At 47.9% G+C, this 13,507-nt stretch overlaps 1 protein-coding gene across 1 annotated transcript; it reads left to right on the plus strand.

Annotated features, from left to right (window-relative positions):
* The first annotated feature begins 3,101 nt into the window (after nt 1-3,101).
* TACSTD2 (tumor associated calcium signal transducer 2) lies at nt 3,102-5,013 on the plus strand. The gene has a single exon (XM_058717238.1). It carries the CDS (start codon nt 3,342-3,344, stop codon nt 4,314-4,316), a length of 975 nt encoding a protein of 324 aa, XP_058573221.1. The 5' UTR covers nt 3,102-3,341; the 3' UTR covers nt 4,317-5,013.
* The last annotated feature ends 8,494 nt before the right edge of the window (nt 5,014-13,507 follow it).

Below are 13,507 nucleotides of genomic sequence, written 5' to 3' on the forward strand. Positions count from 1 at the left end.
CAGGTCATGATCCCAGGGTCATGGGATCGAGCCCCATGTCAAGCTGAGCATGAAGCCTGCTTAAGATTCTCCCCCTCTCCCTCGGCCCCTCTCCCCCTCTCCCCCGCTTGTGCTCTCTCTCTAAAATAAAGTAAAAATCAAAATAAATTTAAAAAGTAAAAACAAGACAAAAACATTACTTATCATAGTGTTTGTGTGCCTGTTGGGGGAAAGCCTGGCAGATCATAGAATTTAAGAAAGGAAAGAGGGTGGGGTGGCCCTCCATGTTCCACAGAGGATACTGAGAATGGGCTCCTTTTATCCGCATCCTCCAAACACTTACCATGGATGAAAAAGGCCAAGGTTTGGAGACCTCAGAGCTCTAGCCTGAGAAAGGTCCAGCCATTTGGGGCTGACCTAGCTAAGCAGCCAAAAGCACCATTGTGGACATTGCTCAGCCCTGAGAACCCTTCCCCATTAGCTTTCCTCCTGCCAGCCTGGGAAGCACTGGACTAACCAGCAGGTAGCTCTGCCCCGTATAGAGGATTGTGGCTACGTAGTCAGGAGCTGGTAGAACAAAAAGGATATTTAAAAAATAAAAATGCAACCTGACATGTTGACCGTGTCTTACATTTTACAAAACTTTGGTATTTACCGTCTCATCTATTTTAGATTTGGTTGTCGGAATGTCTCATGAAATAGACAGATGCTACTATCTCCATTTTACACGTGGGCAGACAGAAGCCCAGAAACGTTAGTGTTGCTGCTCTGGTGCGTTACAGGATTTAGGAAAGCACAGAGAGGGAGCACTCCCCTGAGTGCGATAGACAGGGCCTCTCAGGGGAGGCTTCCTGGAAGCGATCCAAGGGCTCAGTAAAAACGCACAATTATGCACTAAATAGACGAGGGGAGAGTACATGACTTGACAAAGGCTTGAAAATGTGAAGAAGACTGGAGACACTAGCAGAATCAAGATAAGGGTGCTGATGGTGGTGGTGACCACGACAGCAGCTGACCCCTATCCATGCTGACTAAGTGCAGACACTGTTAGAACAGATACTGTTCTAGGCAGTTTATCTACGTTAATTCTCATACCTACCTTGTTAGGTAGGTACTTTTATTATCCCCATTTTACAGATGAGGAAACGGAGGCATAGAGAAGTAGCTTGCCCAAGGTCATATATGATCTTGTTTGCCACTTAAAAAGTGTGACTTCTACGGGCGCCTGGGTGGCTCAGTCGGTTAAGCATTCAACTTTTGATTTCAGCTCAGCCATGATCTCGCGGTTCATGGGTTCGAGCTCCACATTGGGCTTTGCGTGGACAGTGTGGAGCCTGATTGAGATGCTCTCTCTCCCTTTCTGCCTCTTCCCTGCTTGTTCTCTCTCTCTCTCTCTCAAAAATAAATAAATAAACTTAAATTGTGTGATGGATAGCTTTCTTTTAAAAAAAAAAGTGTGAATTCTATACCAAGAGCCAAGAGCACCTCCCACTCTGTTTTCCGCAGAGATAGACACAAATTTGTGATTTAGAAAGCCTTCTCTGACCACAAGGAGGACTGGGTGTTGGAGAAGGGAAAAGACACTGGAACCTGACTAGGCTTTTGGTTCAAGAACCTAAACAGAGGGGGGGTGCCTGAGTGGCTCAGTCACTTGACTGGCTGACTCTTGATTTCGGTTCAGGTCGTGATCTCAAGGTTGGTCAGATGGAACTCTGCATGGGGCTCTGTGCTGACAGTGCACAGCCTGCTTGGGATCCTCTGTCTCTGTCTCTGTCTGCCCCTCCCCTGCTCGTATGCACATGCTCTCTCTCTCTCAAAATAAACTTAAAAAAAAAAAAAAAAGAACCTGAACATACAGGGACAGTGGTGGTAGAGAGCCAGGGAGCATTCCCACAATGCCCGGGGCTTATGGGTAAGAAAATTGCCCCTCAAGTGACTCTTTCTCTACCTATAAATGCAGAATGGTGTATTTCCACCTGCCCGCCTCAGGAATTGCTTGAAAATTAATGGGGTAGAGGCCTCGCTGGCTTTCATGTGTTAAACAACACCCTTGTACTGCTCCTGGTGTTCATTAAATGCTGAACACATAAAATGTGCTTTGAACGGACGAGCTGGGAATAATTACAGCTTGCTAATTATTGTTAATTTTACCACAGCTTTGAAACCCTGGACTTTCTCAATGATTCAAAAAAGAGATTGCAACCCCTCCATCCCATTAAAGTAGCCACACAGAGGCAGACCCAGCCAATTTCCCACAGTCTGTATTCTTTCCTCATTTGCAGTGGTGCAGCAACTTATATGGGACACAGAGAAAGAAAAGCAACGATTTACTCTTTTAGAATCAAGTTGCACAAAGAACCCCTTATATTCTTGCTTGTTCTTTGTAAGAACTAGTTCCTTTTTGTCTCCCGATACTCAGTTCACGTATAAACATTATTTGTTTGTGTTTGTGTGTGTGTGTGTGTGTGTGTGTGTGTGTGTGTGTGTAAAGGAAAATGGTGTTTAACAGAACTTCTGAAGCATTGGACACCAGGGCACCTGGGTTTTACTCATGATACGGTGAGTAACAAAAACTCCCTAACTTTCAGTTTCCATACACATTGATGTAAGTTTTCATAACTGCCAGTCAGAATACCAAAGACCCCTCCGAAGGATCTGAGGATATTGACGGCTGAGTGACTTTACACCTCGGCCTCGACTGCATCGCTTATAAAATGGGTCTGAAACATTGTCCATAATACCTGTCAGGACCTAGGAGAGGATGAGATAATGCTTGTGAGCTGTAAACTATGCAACTGACTGCTACTATAAGACCTGGAGGTAGGGTAGCGATAGAGGGTAGGAAACAGAGCGAGAAAGGCAAGCGGATAGGGGACAAAAGCGAGACGACCTCGCGCGAGACGACCCTACTTTTCAATGAAATCCCTAAGAATTCCCGTCCAGGAGGGCAGCCAGGACGCCCACGGAGGTCTGGCTGGAGGCCGCACAGACCGCGGCCCCTCCCCAGGTGGGGTCGGGCGGGCCGGGGGCGGGGCCCTCGCAGCCCGCAGGTGAGTATCGGTTTTCTTCTCCCGGGCTTTCGGTCCGGAGGAGGCGGGAGCAGCCACCGCTCCCCTGATCCTATCGCGGGCGGCGCAGGGCGGGCTGTGCCTTCCGTGGGACGGTGACGGGGGGCGGGATGTGTCACCCAAATACCAGAGGGTGAGTCGGCCGAACCAGCCGGGCAGGTCGGGCGGAGTATAAGAGCGGGAGGGAGCGGCCAGCGGCAGATGCCCGGAGACTGTCCCAGCTCGGAGCCGGAGCCCCGCGGAGTCCCCAGCGCCTGATCCGCCCTCGTCCCGTCTGCGCTCCGCGTCCCCACCATGGCCCGGGAGCCGGGCCTCGCGCTGCCGTCGCTCCCGCTGCCGCTGCTGCTGTTGCTGCTCCTGGCGGCGGCGACCGGCCCTGCGGCCGCGCAGGACAACTGCACGTGCGCCACCAATAAGATGACCCTGTGCCGCGCGGACGGCCCCGGCGGCCGCTGCCAGTGCCACGCGCTGGGCTCGGGCTTCCCGGTGGACTGCTCCACGCTGACCTCCAAGTGCCTGCTGCTCAAGGCGCGCATGAGCACCCCCAAGAGCGGCCGCGCGCTCGTGCGGCCCAGCGAGCACGCGCTCGTGGACAACGACGGCCTGTATGACCCCGACTGCGACCACGAGGGCCGCTTCAAGGCCCGCCAGTGCAACCAGACGTCGGTGTGCTGGTGCGTGAACTCGGTGGGCGTGCGCCGCACGGACAAGGGCGACCTGAGTCTGCGCTGCGACGAGCTGGTGCGCACCCACCACATCCTCATCGACTTGCGCCACCGCCCGGCCGCCCGCGCCTTCAACCATTCGGACCTGGACGCCGAGCTGCGGCGGCTCTTCCGTGAGCGCTACCGGCTGCACCCCAGGTTCGTGGCGGCCGTGCACTACGAGCGGCCCACCATCCAGATCGAGCTCCGGCAGAACGCGTCCGAGAAGGCCCCCGGCGACGTGGACATCGCCGACGCCGCCTACTACTTCGAGAGGGACGTCAAGGGCGAATCGCTGTTCCCGGGTCGCGGCGGCCTCGACGTGCGCGTGCGCGGCGAGCCCCTCCTAGTGGAGCGGACGCTCATCTACTACCTGGACGAGAAACCCCCAGAGTTCTCCATGAAGCGTCTCACGGCCGGCCTCATCGCCGTCATCGTGGTGGTCGTGGTGGCCCTCGTCGCCGGCGTGGCCGTCCTGGTGATCACCAACCGGAGGAAGTCGGGGAAGTACAAGAAGGTGGAGGTCAAAGAACTGGGGGAGTTGAGAAAGGAACCGAGCTTGTAGGTACCGGCGGGGCAGGGGGGCGTGTAGGGCGGGATACCCAGACCAAAGTGAGCCATGCTTCTTGACTCGTGGCCCAAAGGAGACATTTCTCTTTTCCAATTCCTGCCTCTCCCCACCCCATCAAGTCTAATAGATTCTGGGCTCAGGGTCACCTCTTTCTGACTTCTGCCTTCAGAGAAAGCATTTCTAAAATTCCTCCCCTTTGGGTCCAACAAGAAACCTGGCTCGAAGAGTTAAAGAAAGTGTGGCGCAGGGTTCTAAGAACCACGTGTCTGTATTACAGTCCAGCGTCGTTTGCAATCGATGTTGAAGGCTTAAATGCGCTTAGGTGGGGGGAACGGCGCTTTTACGGTCCTGGGTTAAGTTATTTGATTAGTTCCACCTGTGTCGTGGCCTTCCTGGTGAGAAGAGGATTTCGCCAACTGAGCCCGTGTAGTGTCCTCATTTGCTGTCGTTTGTATTACCGATCACATGTGCTTGTCACCGGGAAAGAAGCCTGTCTCAACTGCCTGAACACATTTGAGATGTCTTTTGAGGGCAGACTCTGCCCCGGAAACTCCGCGTCTGTGCTTCAGCCCGCCCTTATTTTAGCTGATATTAGTAATGGTTCTTTTGTAAAATGTTTGTACATATTTTGTCGTTGATAATGCTAATGTGATTTTTTTAAAACACAAATGTAATAAAATATGGAAAAGGCGCAGACCAAAAGATGGGAGTTTGTGAAAACTCGCTCCAGATTTATATCACTTTCAGGTCCTCTCATTTCCCTGGGCTCAGATTTCTCATTTCAAATCCTAACACCTTTTTTATTTTATTTTTTGCAGGAGCAGGCATTTCATTTTGCCTCTCCTGTTTTCCTGAGATGCATTAACAGGCTGGTTTAAATACTGGCTTTTCTTTTTTTTTTTTTTTTTAATTTTTTTTAATGTTTTTTATTTATTTTTGGGACAGAGAGAGACAGAGCATGAACGGGGGAGGGGCAGAGAGAGAGGGAGACACAGAATCGGAAACAGGTTCCAGGCTCCGAGCCATCAGCCCAGAGCCTGACGCGGGGCTCGAACTCACGGACCGCGAGATCGTGACCTGGCTGAAGTCGGACGCTTAACCGACTGCGCCACCCAGGCGCCCCAAAATACTGGCTTTTCTAAATAAGATTGGAAGCCTCCCTCAGACTTCATAAGGGTGGGTCTGAAGGAGGCAGCTAGAATTAGCTGCTGTTGTAGGGAAAGGGGACCGACCAGTTTTAGGTTCGCTCAAGAATCTCCAGTGGAGAAAGAAATGCGCTAGTTCTTTGAATGCCTGCCCTGCCTGAAGTAGTGGTATTATGTCCATTTAGCCCCTGGCAGTTTACTTGATTGCCAAGTATTGTGGCTCCCAGACAGGTTAAAGGAAGCTTCCAAGTAGTTACAGCCAGTCTGTAGTGGGCCTCACTCTCTGGCTGTGGAAGTGCGGGGGTGGCACGCACCCAGGTTGTTTTCCTAAAATTTCACCAATAATACACTTTAAAAACTTCTGCTTCCTATTAGCTGTAAAAACTGGCAACCTGGCTCCTTCATGCTTACTTCCTCATTTTCACCCCTTCGCATTCATTTATGTGGAGTGTGTTAGAAGGTCACTGTTGGGGAGCCTGCAGGTAAACAAGTTAGGGTAATTACTGGGAAACTGGGGCAACCATGGGTGTGCACAAAGGAGGGAGTGGTTGCTACCCCTGACAGCAAATAGCTAAATCAGGATTTCAGTTTCTTCCCCTGGAATCCATCTTGCCTCCTCCCACTCCTACCCTGTGGTTTCTGCCTGCCCCACAAAGGTTGAAACACAGGTAAGAAATGGGGGAGGTATCTTTCAGCTGCGGCCTTTCCGGCTTGGGGCTGTGGCTGGCGGATCCCTAAATCTGTAAGCACACCTGCTAGGGCGTCGCCCCCCCCCCCCCCCCCCCCCCCGCAAAGTCCTCTCTGGTTCAGATGGGGCTTGGGGGGGGTGGGGGAGGGGGAGAAGATGCATGTAGGCTGGCTTCCTCAAAGTGGAAGGGGCCGAGGCCAGAATGGGAACTGTAATAGTGTGAGACTCCACTCCTGCAGCTTCCCTGAGTCACTGAATAGCCAGCTTAGCTCAAGAGACCATGGCCCCTCAAACCTAGCCCCTCATTTTACAGAGGGAACAGGCTAGTGACTTCTGGAGATGAATGTTCCCGTGGCACAGCTGGAAACTAGACAGGCTGGCATTCTTTTTACTGCAGCAGACTGCCGTTGTTTCAAGAGTCACTTCAAAAAACTCACCTGACTGCCTACAAAATAAACAGATTGAGGGTTGAGTGGACGGCTGAACAAAGGAAAAAGCCCTGAAAATGCCAATTTCTTCATAGACTGTCCCTTCTGGATAATTTCTAAATTTCTGCATTAATTCAGGACTAAGAGTCTTTGCACTTTATTGCACTTAATACTTCACAAAAGCACTTTGTACATGAATCGTCTTTGAGCCATGGGCTTCCTGGAAATAACCCAAGTGATGACAAACCTGAGTTCGAATCCTTCACCACTAGGCAGGTAAGTAGGTAAGTCCCTTACCTCTCTGCAGTTTCCCTTTGCGTTGCATGAAACTACAGATCTCTTTCATCAATGCAAAGATTAAAGGAAGTAATTGATAAAGTGCCTGGAACAATATGAGCACTTAGAGTTCAGGGTATCTTAAATTTGCTCCTCTCCTATAGACCTTATCCATTTCACATGACAGAAAACCGAGGTCCAAAGAGCTTGGGTAGCTCTGAATCACACATCCTCGGTGTGCTAAAGCCAGGGTTGAGAACTTTTGTCTTTGGCCTCCTAGCCCAGGCTGTTCTCCTAGGCACCAAGTGGGTTGAGACACCTTTCTTCTTCACTTGTGTTAAGGAAGAACCCCTCACACGTATGTTTTGAAACTCAGCTTGCATCTGCTGAGGGCAGGAGTATCTAGAACTAGCTATATTCCGGGGTTTAGTCTCTACCTCCAGGAGTTCCCCTCAGAATTCCTCTTCACTGCTGTGTGCACAGGCCTGGGACTGCCCTTGGAAGGAATGTGAGGAGCAGGTGTGGCTCACCAAACAGGTCACGGCTTGTCTTGTGAGCCCCGTGGGAGGCTCATCTGGCTTCCTTGTTTCGGTCCCGGGACTTTCTCCACTCTTGCTATTTCCTTAATTGGAGCGATTTGAAAAATCATAGCCTTTTCCCCTGCTCACATATTTTTGGCTTCACTGTTTTCCAAATAGAATCACCACACGTCAGAGCTGGAAGAAGGATCATTGAATCCGCGACTCCATTTTGCTGATGGAGACATAGAGGCCCAGAGAGGAGAATGGATTTTCCCAAGTCAGGCACATAGTCGCAGCATTACCCTAGAGCGCCAATACTCGGATTTCTATCTTGTCTAGTGTTTGCTCCGCTTGTCTCCCTAGTTAGTCTCCTGTTTATTGTTTTCTGGATCATTTCTGTTCTTAAATTGTCGTTTTGTTCTTTAGCTTTTTGGTATCACTTAAATGGCAGAGATACTTTGGTTAGGTGTAAAATGTATGGGATTTGAAGTTACGTGGTCTTTTAGACTCCCATTTTTTCTTGTGTATTTTTTTAAGTTATTTATTTATTTTAGACAGAGAGAGAACACATGAAAGGAGCAGAGAGAGGGGGAGAGAGAGAGGGAATCCCAAGCAGGCTCTGCTCTTGAACCCACAAATCGTGAAATCCTGATCTGAGCCGAAGTTGGATGCTTAACTGACTGAGCCAGCCAGGCGCCTTTGTGAAATAGGTAGAGTCTTATCTAATATGCTTGATTTTATAGATTAGATAGAAGAGGGGCGCCTGGCTGGCTCAGTTGGTGGAGCATTCGACTCTTGACCTCAGGGTCATGAGTTGAAGCTCCACGTTGGGGATAGGTTTACTTAAAAAAAAAAAAAAAAAAAGATTAGAGGACGCCTGGGTAACTCGGTTGAGCACTGACTTCGGCTCAGATCATGATCTTGCGGTCTGTGAGTTCAAGCCCCGCATCAGGCTCTGTGCTGACAGCTCAGAGCCTGGAGCCTGCTTTGGATTCTATGTCTCTCTCTCTCTCTCTCTCTCTGCCCCTCCCCCGCTTGCACTCTGTCTCTTGTCTCTCTCTCAAAAATAAATAAACATTAAAAAAATTTAAAGATTAGATAGAAGACATGAAAAATTGAGTATGTATTTGTAAATGATCACTCTTGTTAGAATGACAGCAAGGCCCCCAAGAACCTGGGGAAAAAATAACTAGAAATAGTTAAGCTCTCTCCAACAATGTGAATAGCACTTCCATTGTACTTTCTTAAGGGGATGTCTCTGTCCCTGGACTTCCACTATTAGGGAGCTAGAGCAACCTTGGAAGTCACCTATTTACAAAGGCAGAGCCATGGCCACCTGGTTGGTATATCGGATAAAAGGGCTAGTATCCAAAATCTATAGTCACCAAACTCCACACCCGAAAAACAATCCAGTGAAGAAATGGGCAGAAGACATGAATAGACACTTTTATAAAGAAGATATCCGGGGCGCCTGGGTTAAGCGTCCGACTTTGGCTCAGGTCACGATCTTGCGGTATGTGAGTTCGAGCCCCGCGTCGGGCTCTGTGCTGACTGCTCAGAGCCTGGAGCCTGTTTCAGATTCTGTGTCTCCCTCTCTCTCTGACCCTCCCCCATTCATGCTGTGTCTCTCTGTGTCTCAAAAATAAATAAACGTTAAAAGAAAAATTAAAAAAAAAAAAAAAGAAGATATCCAGATGGCCAAAAGGCACATGAAAAGATGCTCAATGTCACTCCTCACCAGGGAAATACAGATCAAAACCACACTGAGATACCACCTCACGCTGGTCAGAGTGGCTAAAATGAACAAATCAGGAGACTATAGATGCTGGAGAAGATGTGGAGAAACGGGAACCCTCTTGCACTGCTGGTGGGAATGCAGACTGGTGCAGCTGCTCTGGAAAGATGTAGAAGTTCCTCAAAAAATTAAAAATAGATCTACCCTATGACCCAGCAATAGCACTGCTAGGAATTTACCCAAGGGATAAAGGAGTGCTGAGGCATAGGGGCACTTGTACCCCGATGTTTAACATTAGCCAAATTATGGAAAGGGCCTACATGTCCATCAACTGACGAATGGATAAAGAAGATGTGGTTTATACATACAATGGAATACTACTTGGCAATGAGAAAGAATGAAATCTGGCCTTTTGTAGCAACGTGGATGGAACTGGAGAGTGTTATGCTAACTGAAATAAGTCAGGCAGAGAAAGACAGATACCATTTGTTTTCACTCATATGTGGATCGTGAGAAACTTAACAGAAGACCAGGGGGGGAGGGGAAAGGGGGAAAAAAAGTTACAGAGAGGGAAGGAGGCAAACCATAAGAGACTCTTAAAAACTGAGAACAAACTGAGGGTTGATGGGGGGTGGGAGGGAGGGGAAAGTGGGTGATGGGCATTGAGGAGGACACCTGTTGGGTGCCAATTTGACAATAAATTATATACAAAAAAAAAAAAAAGCTGCCCGTGCCAAGTGGCCCACCTTTATTATGATATGAGAAGGAAATAAATGTCTTGCTTTTGAAATTATATTATAGGTCTCTATAATAGTCTTTTATTTTACTTTAACATACTCTTTCGCTAGTTTGAGTGGCTGTATTATTATTCGTGTAACTGATGAAAAAATTAAGACACTGAAGGTGAAATTACTTGCCTGTGGTCACAGATCTAGTAAGTGGCACATCTGGAATTAGAACCGGGCAGATTGGCCCTCAAATCCAGTGTGCTGTACTGCCTCCCAATTTGTAAATTTGCAAGCCAGAGCCTATTAGTTTTTGCTAATTTCCTGTGTTGACACACATTCATTATCTGGTAATTCTCCAGGTCAGAAGTCCTATATAAATCTCAGTAGGCTAAAAATTAAGCTGCCTGCAGGGCTGTGGTCCTTTCTGGGGATGCCAGGGGAAATTTTATCTTCTGTTTATTCAGGTTGTTGGCAGAATTCATTTCCTTTTCTGTTGTAGATCCCAGATCTCTGCTTTCTTACTGGCAGTGTAAAGTAAGGGCTTTCCCCAGTCTGTAGTGGCAATCCACTTTCCCTGGCTCATAGTCCCATCCTTCCTCTTTGCAGCAAGCAATGGCAAGCTGAATTCTCACACTACATCCCTCTGACCATTCTTCCACCATGTCTCATCTCTTTCTGGCCGCTTCTGGGCAAGGTTCCCCATTCACGAGGACTTGTGATTAGACTGGGTCTACCCACATAATGCCAGATTAGATTATCCCATTCTCTAGGTCTCTAACCTTAATCACATCTGCAAAGTCCTTTTTGCCATGTAATGTAACATATTCACAAGTTTGGGGGATTAGGAGTGGGCATCTTTGGTGATGGGGGGCATTATTCTGTCTACCACATAGAAGATGGCCCCCAAATCCATGTGTGTAACCAATATACTATCTTGCCTCTGTGGAATTGTAAGGCAGGGTGCATTTTTGTGTTTAGTTACGGAAGAGCTGTTTCTCCCATGGCCCTCTCCTCCATCCTTTTTTGAACAAATCCTTTCCAAGGGGAAAAAGGGATTCTGGGGGAGTTATTTCTATAACCCACACTGGGTTGTCCAGGGTGCCTGGCAACTAATAAGCTCTCGGGAAAGTGTGTCAAATTGAACTGATACCTATGGCTGCCATTTATTAAGCACATAGGACATGGCAAACACTGCCCTACGGTGTTTTCATCCTGATGCTCTCATTTATTTCTCAATAACCCCGTGAACATGAAGTATGTTTTGCTGTTCCTGTTTTACTGATGAGGAAACTAAAGCAAAAAAAAAAAAAAAGAAAAAAAAAAAAAGACTTTCCACCAATGACATCGCTGGTAAGGAGTACAGCTAGAGTTCAAATCCAGGGCTCCCCTCCTTAGAGTCTGTGTTTTACCACTACACCCTACGCTATGACACTGCAGGGTAGAGACCCACACTCCATGCCAAGTAGTGAAGACGCTTAGTCCCAGGGACTTAGATAGAATCCCTCCAAGGACGTTTGGGAACATAATTGATTTCTTTTACAACCAATAGAGAACCCTGGTGGACATCTTCCAGCTGTAATTTCCCTCCTGAAACCATTCTGTCTTTGCTAAATACCACTAGACGTTTCTTGATTGCTTTTTTTTATGACAGTCTTCAGGAAGGAATTGTCGGGAGGGTGGGAGGGGGAGGGGGCTGGGCCCATTCACTTCTAGGGTACACTGAAGGCAGGAGAGCTGCCTCCCCAGGTACCACACAGCCATATGTCCTCGATTTAGGGGGAAATTCACATCCACCCTGTGCAAGGAGGCCAAACTGAGGTGGGTGAGAAGGGAAAGAGAAAAGATACGCAGTGATGGTTTGAACACATTAACAGCAGGCAGCTTACCAATGCATGGCATCATGTCTCCTTGGAAAAGACAGAGACACCAATCCCTTGGCTGATTCATGCTAACCCTCAGAAGGCTTGTGCACTCAGGGCTCCCACACTGCATGTGACTCAGTCTCCTTAGTACTACCCACTACTCTCAAATCCCTTGTTAGCTGATGCTCTTTGAGGGAATGTTCTGTCCACCCGACTATTTTGATGGGAAGCACATTATTATATGCCATCGAACCACAATGTGATATAGGAGGTATTAACTAGGTCAGCAGGTTTATACTTTATGTCTTGGTTTTCTCTTTTCAGCTAGGTGATCTTAAATGTGGTAGTTCACCTCCCTGAACCTCACACTGGCATCATCAAATGGGTCTGATAATACCTACTGATTCTACCTCACAGAGCTCTTGTCTTCTGATCTTGCCTAAATAAGCTTGATGGAATGGCCAGTTTGTCTGGTTCTGGGTATACCTGCAGTGTAGACACCCTGAGTGACTGTAGGTGGTTATCCTGAAGCAGTCCCAAGTTGGACAACCTGTGTCTTTAAGGATGCTGAGGGTAGATCACTCGTTCATTCCTTCAAGTATTTTTTGTCTTATTTTAAGTCAGATATTGTGCTAATAGGGGGAATATATCATGAATTGAAAGATTTGGTTTCTCTGGTGTTCATTTGTCAGTTGTTTTTTTTTTTTAATCCAACTTACCTGGCATCCCCACAACCTTCTCAAATGGGGGAAGCACCTCATTTTGTGAATCTTAGTGGGAGGCCTGGTGACCCTGTTCCCTGGCTGGTGGGATACGGCATGTGACCAGGCACAGCCATCGAACCTTCCTGCCTTGGACACTGATCTAAAGGACATGAAGGTACATCAGGCCACCTGCTCAATTACTCCCAGCAAGGTGTACAGCTGTTCCATGGCTGCCATGTACCCACTGGTAGCAGCATCAGTGAGGCGTTTCCATCAGACTGTCTCATTGCTTGACCTTGGCCATGTTCCTGTTGTCCAGCGAACCTTAGTTGCTTACCATTTTCTGAATCTGGTTCTCCAGTCTTCCCATGGACTCTGTGAACTTACTCATATCCTCCCAATAATTTTTTTTTTCATTAAATTTAGCTAGAATCAGTTTCTTAGCACCTGGCCGGTCAGCTCAGTTGGGTAGAGCATGTTGCTATTAGAATGTCTCTGTTGCTTACAACCAACAATCTGACTGGTAGAGTTCTTGCCCTTGTGGAACTTAAAGGCAAGAGGCAAAGATATTAACTCTACAATCACATAAGTAAGGGCACAACTTAAAAATGAGGTAAGTGTTGTAAAGAAAATGAGCATGTGTAGAATTCTGACCTAGTCTTAGCAAGAGTCACATTCTTAAGGAATTGACATTTAATCTGAGATGTAAGGTACAGTAGATGCTATTTGTGAGTGAGGAGAAGCATTTTGGTAGGAAAGAACAGCATGTGCAAGGGTCCTGGGGCACAGGGAGTGTGGTTTAGCACAGGGAGTACCTAAGAGTAGTACAGCATGGTTAGAATATAAATAACAAGGGGAAGGTGGTACTACATGAGGCCAGAGATGTAGGCTGAGGACAGACTATGGAAGGCCTTTCAAGCTTATTAAATATTTTCACCTTTGTGCAAATTAGCAAAGGACATGCCCTCTGTGCAGACATAAAATGGCATCCTTTCTAGTTGAACTAAACCCTGCCATGCAAGGACTGGCATATGGGCTGGTGAGAACGTTTGCATGGAGAAAAAGGGGTCCCCTCCTCCCTAATGACACAACTTCACC

Source organism: Neofelis nebulosa, chromosome 2 (genome assembly GCF_028018385.1).
Source record: "Neofelis nebulosa isolate mNeoNeb1 chromosome 2, mNeoNeb1.pri, whole genome shotgun sequence".
Taxonomy (NCBI): Eukaryota; Metazoa; Chordata; class Mammalia; order Carnivora; family Felidae; genus Neofelis; species Neofelis nebulosa.

Excerpts from the sequence above, each read along its gene's own strand:
- TACSTD2 (XM_058717238.1), top strand. The coding sequence starts at position 3,342 with ATGGCCCGGGAGCCGGGCCTCGCGCTGCCGTCGCTCCCGCTGCCGCTG.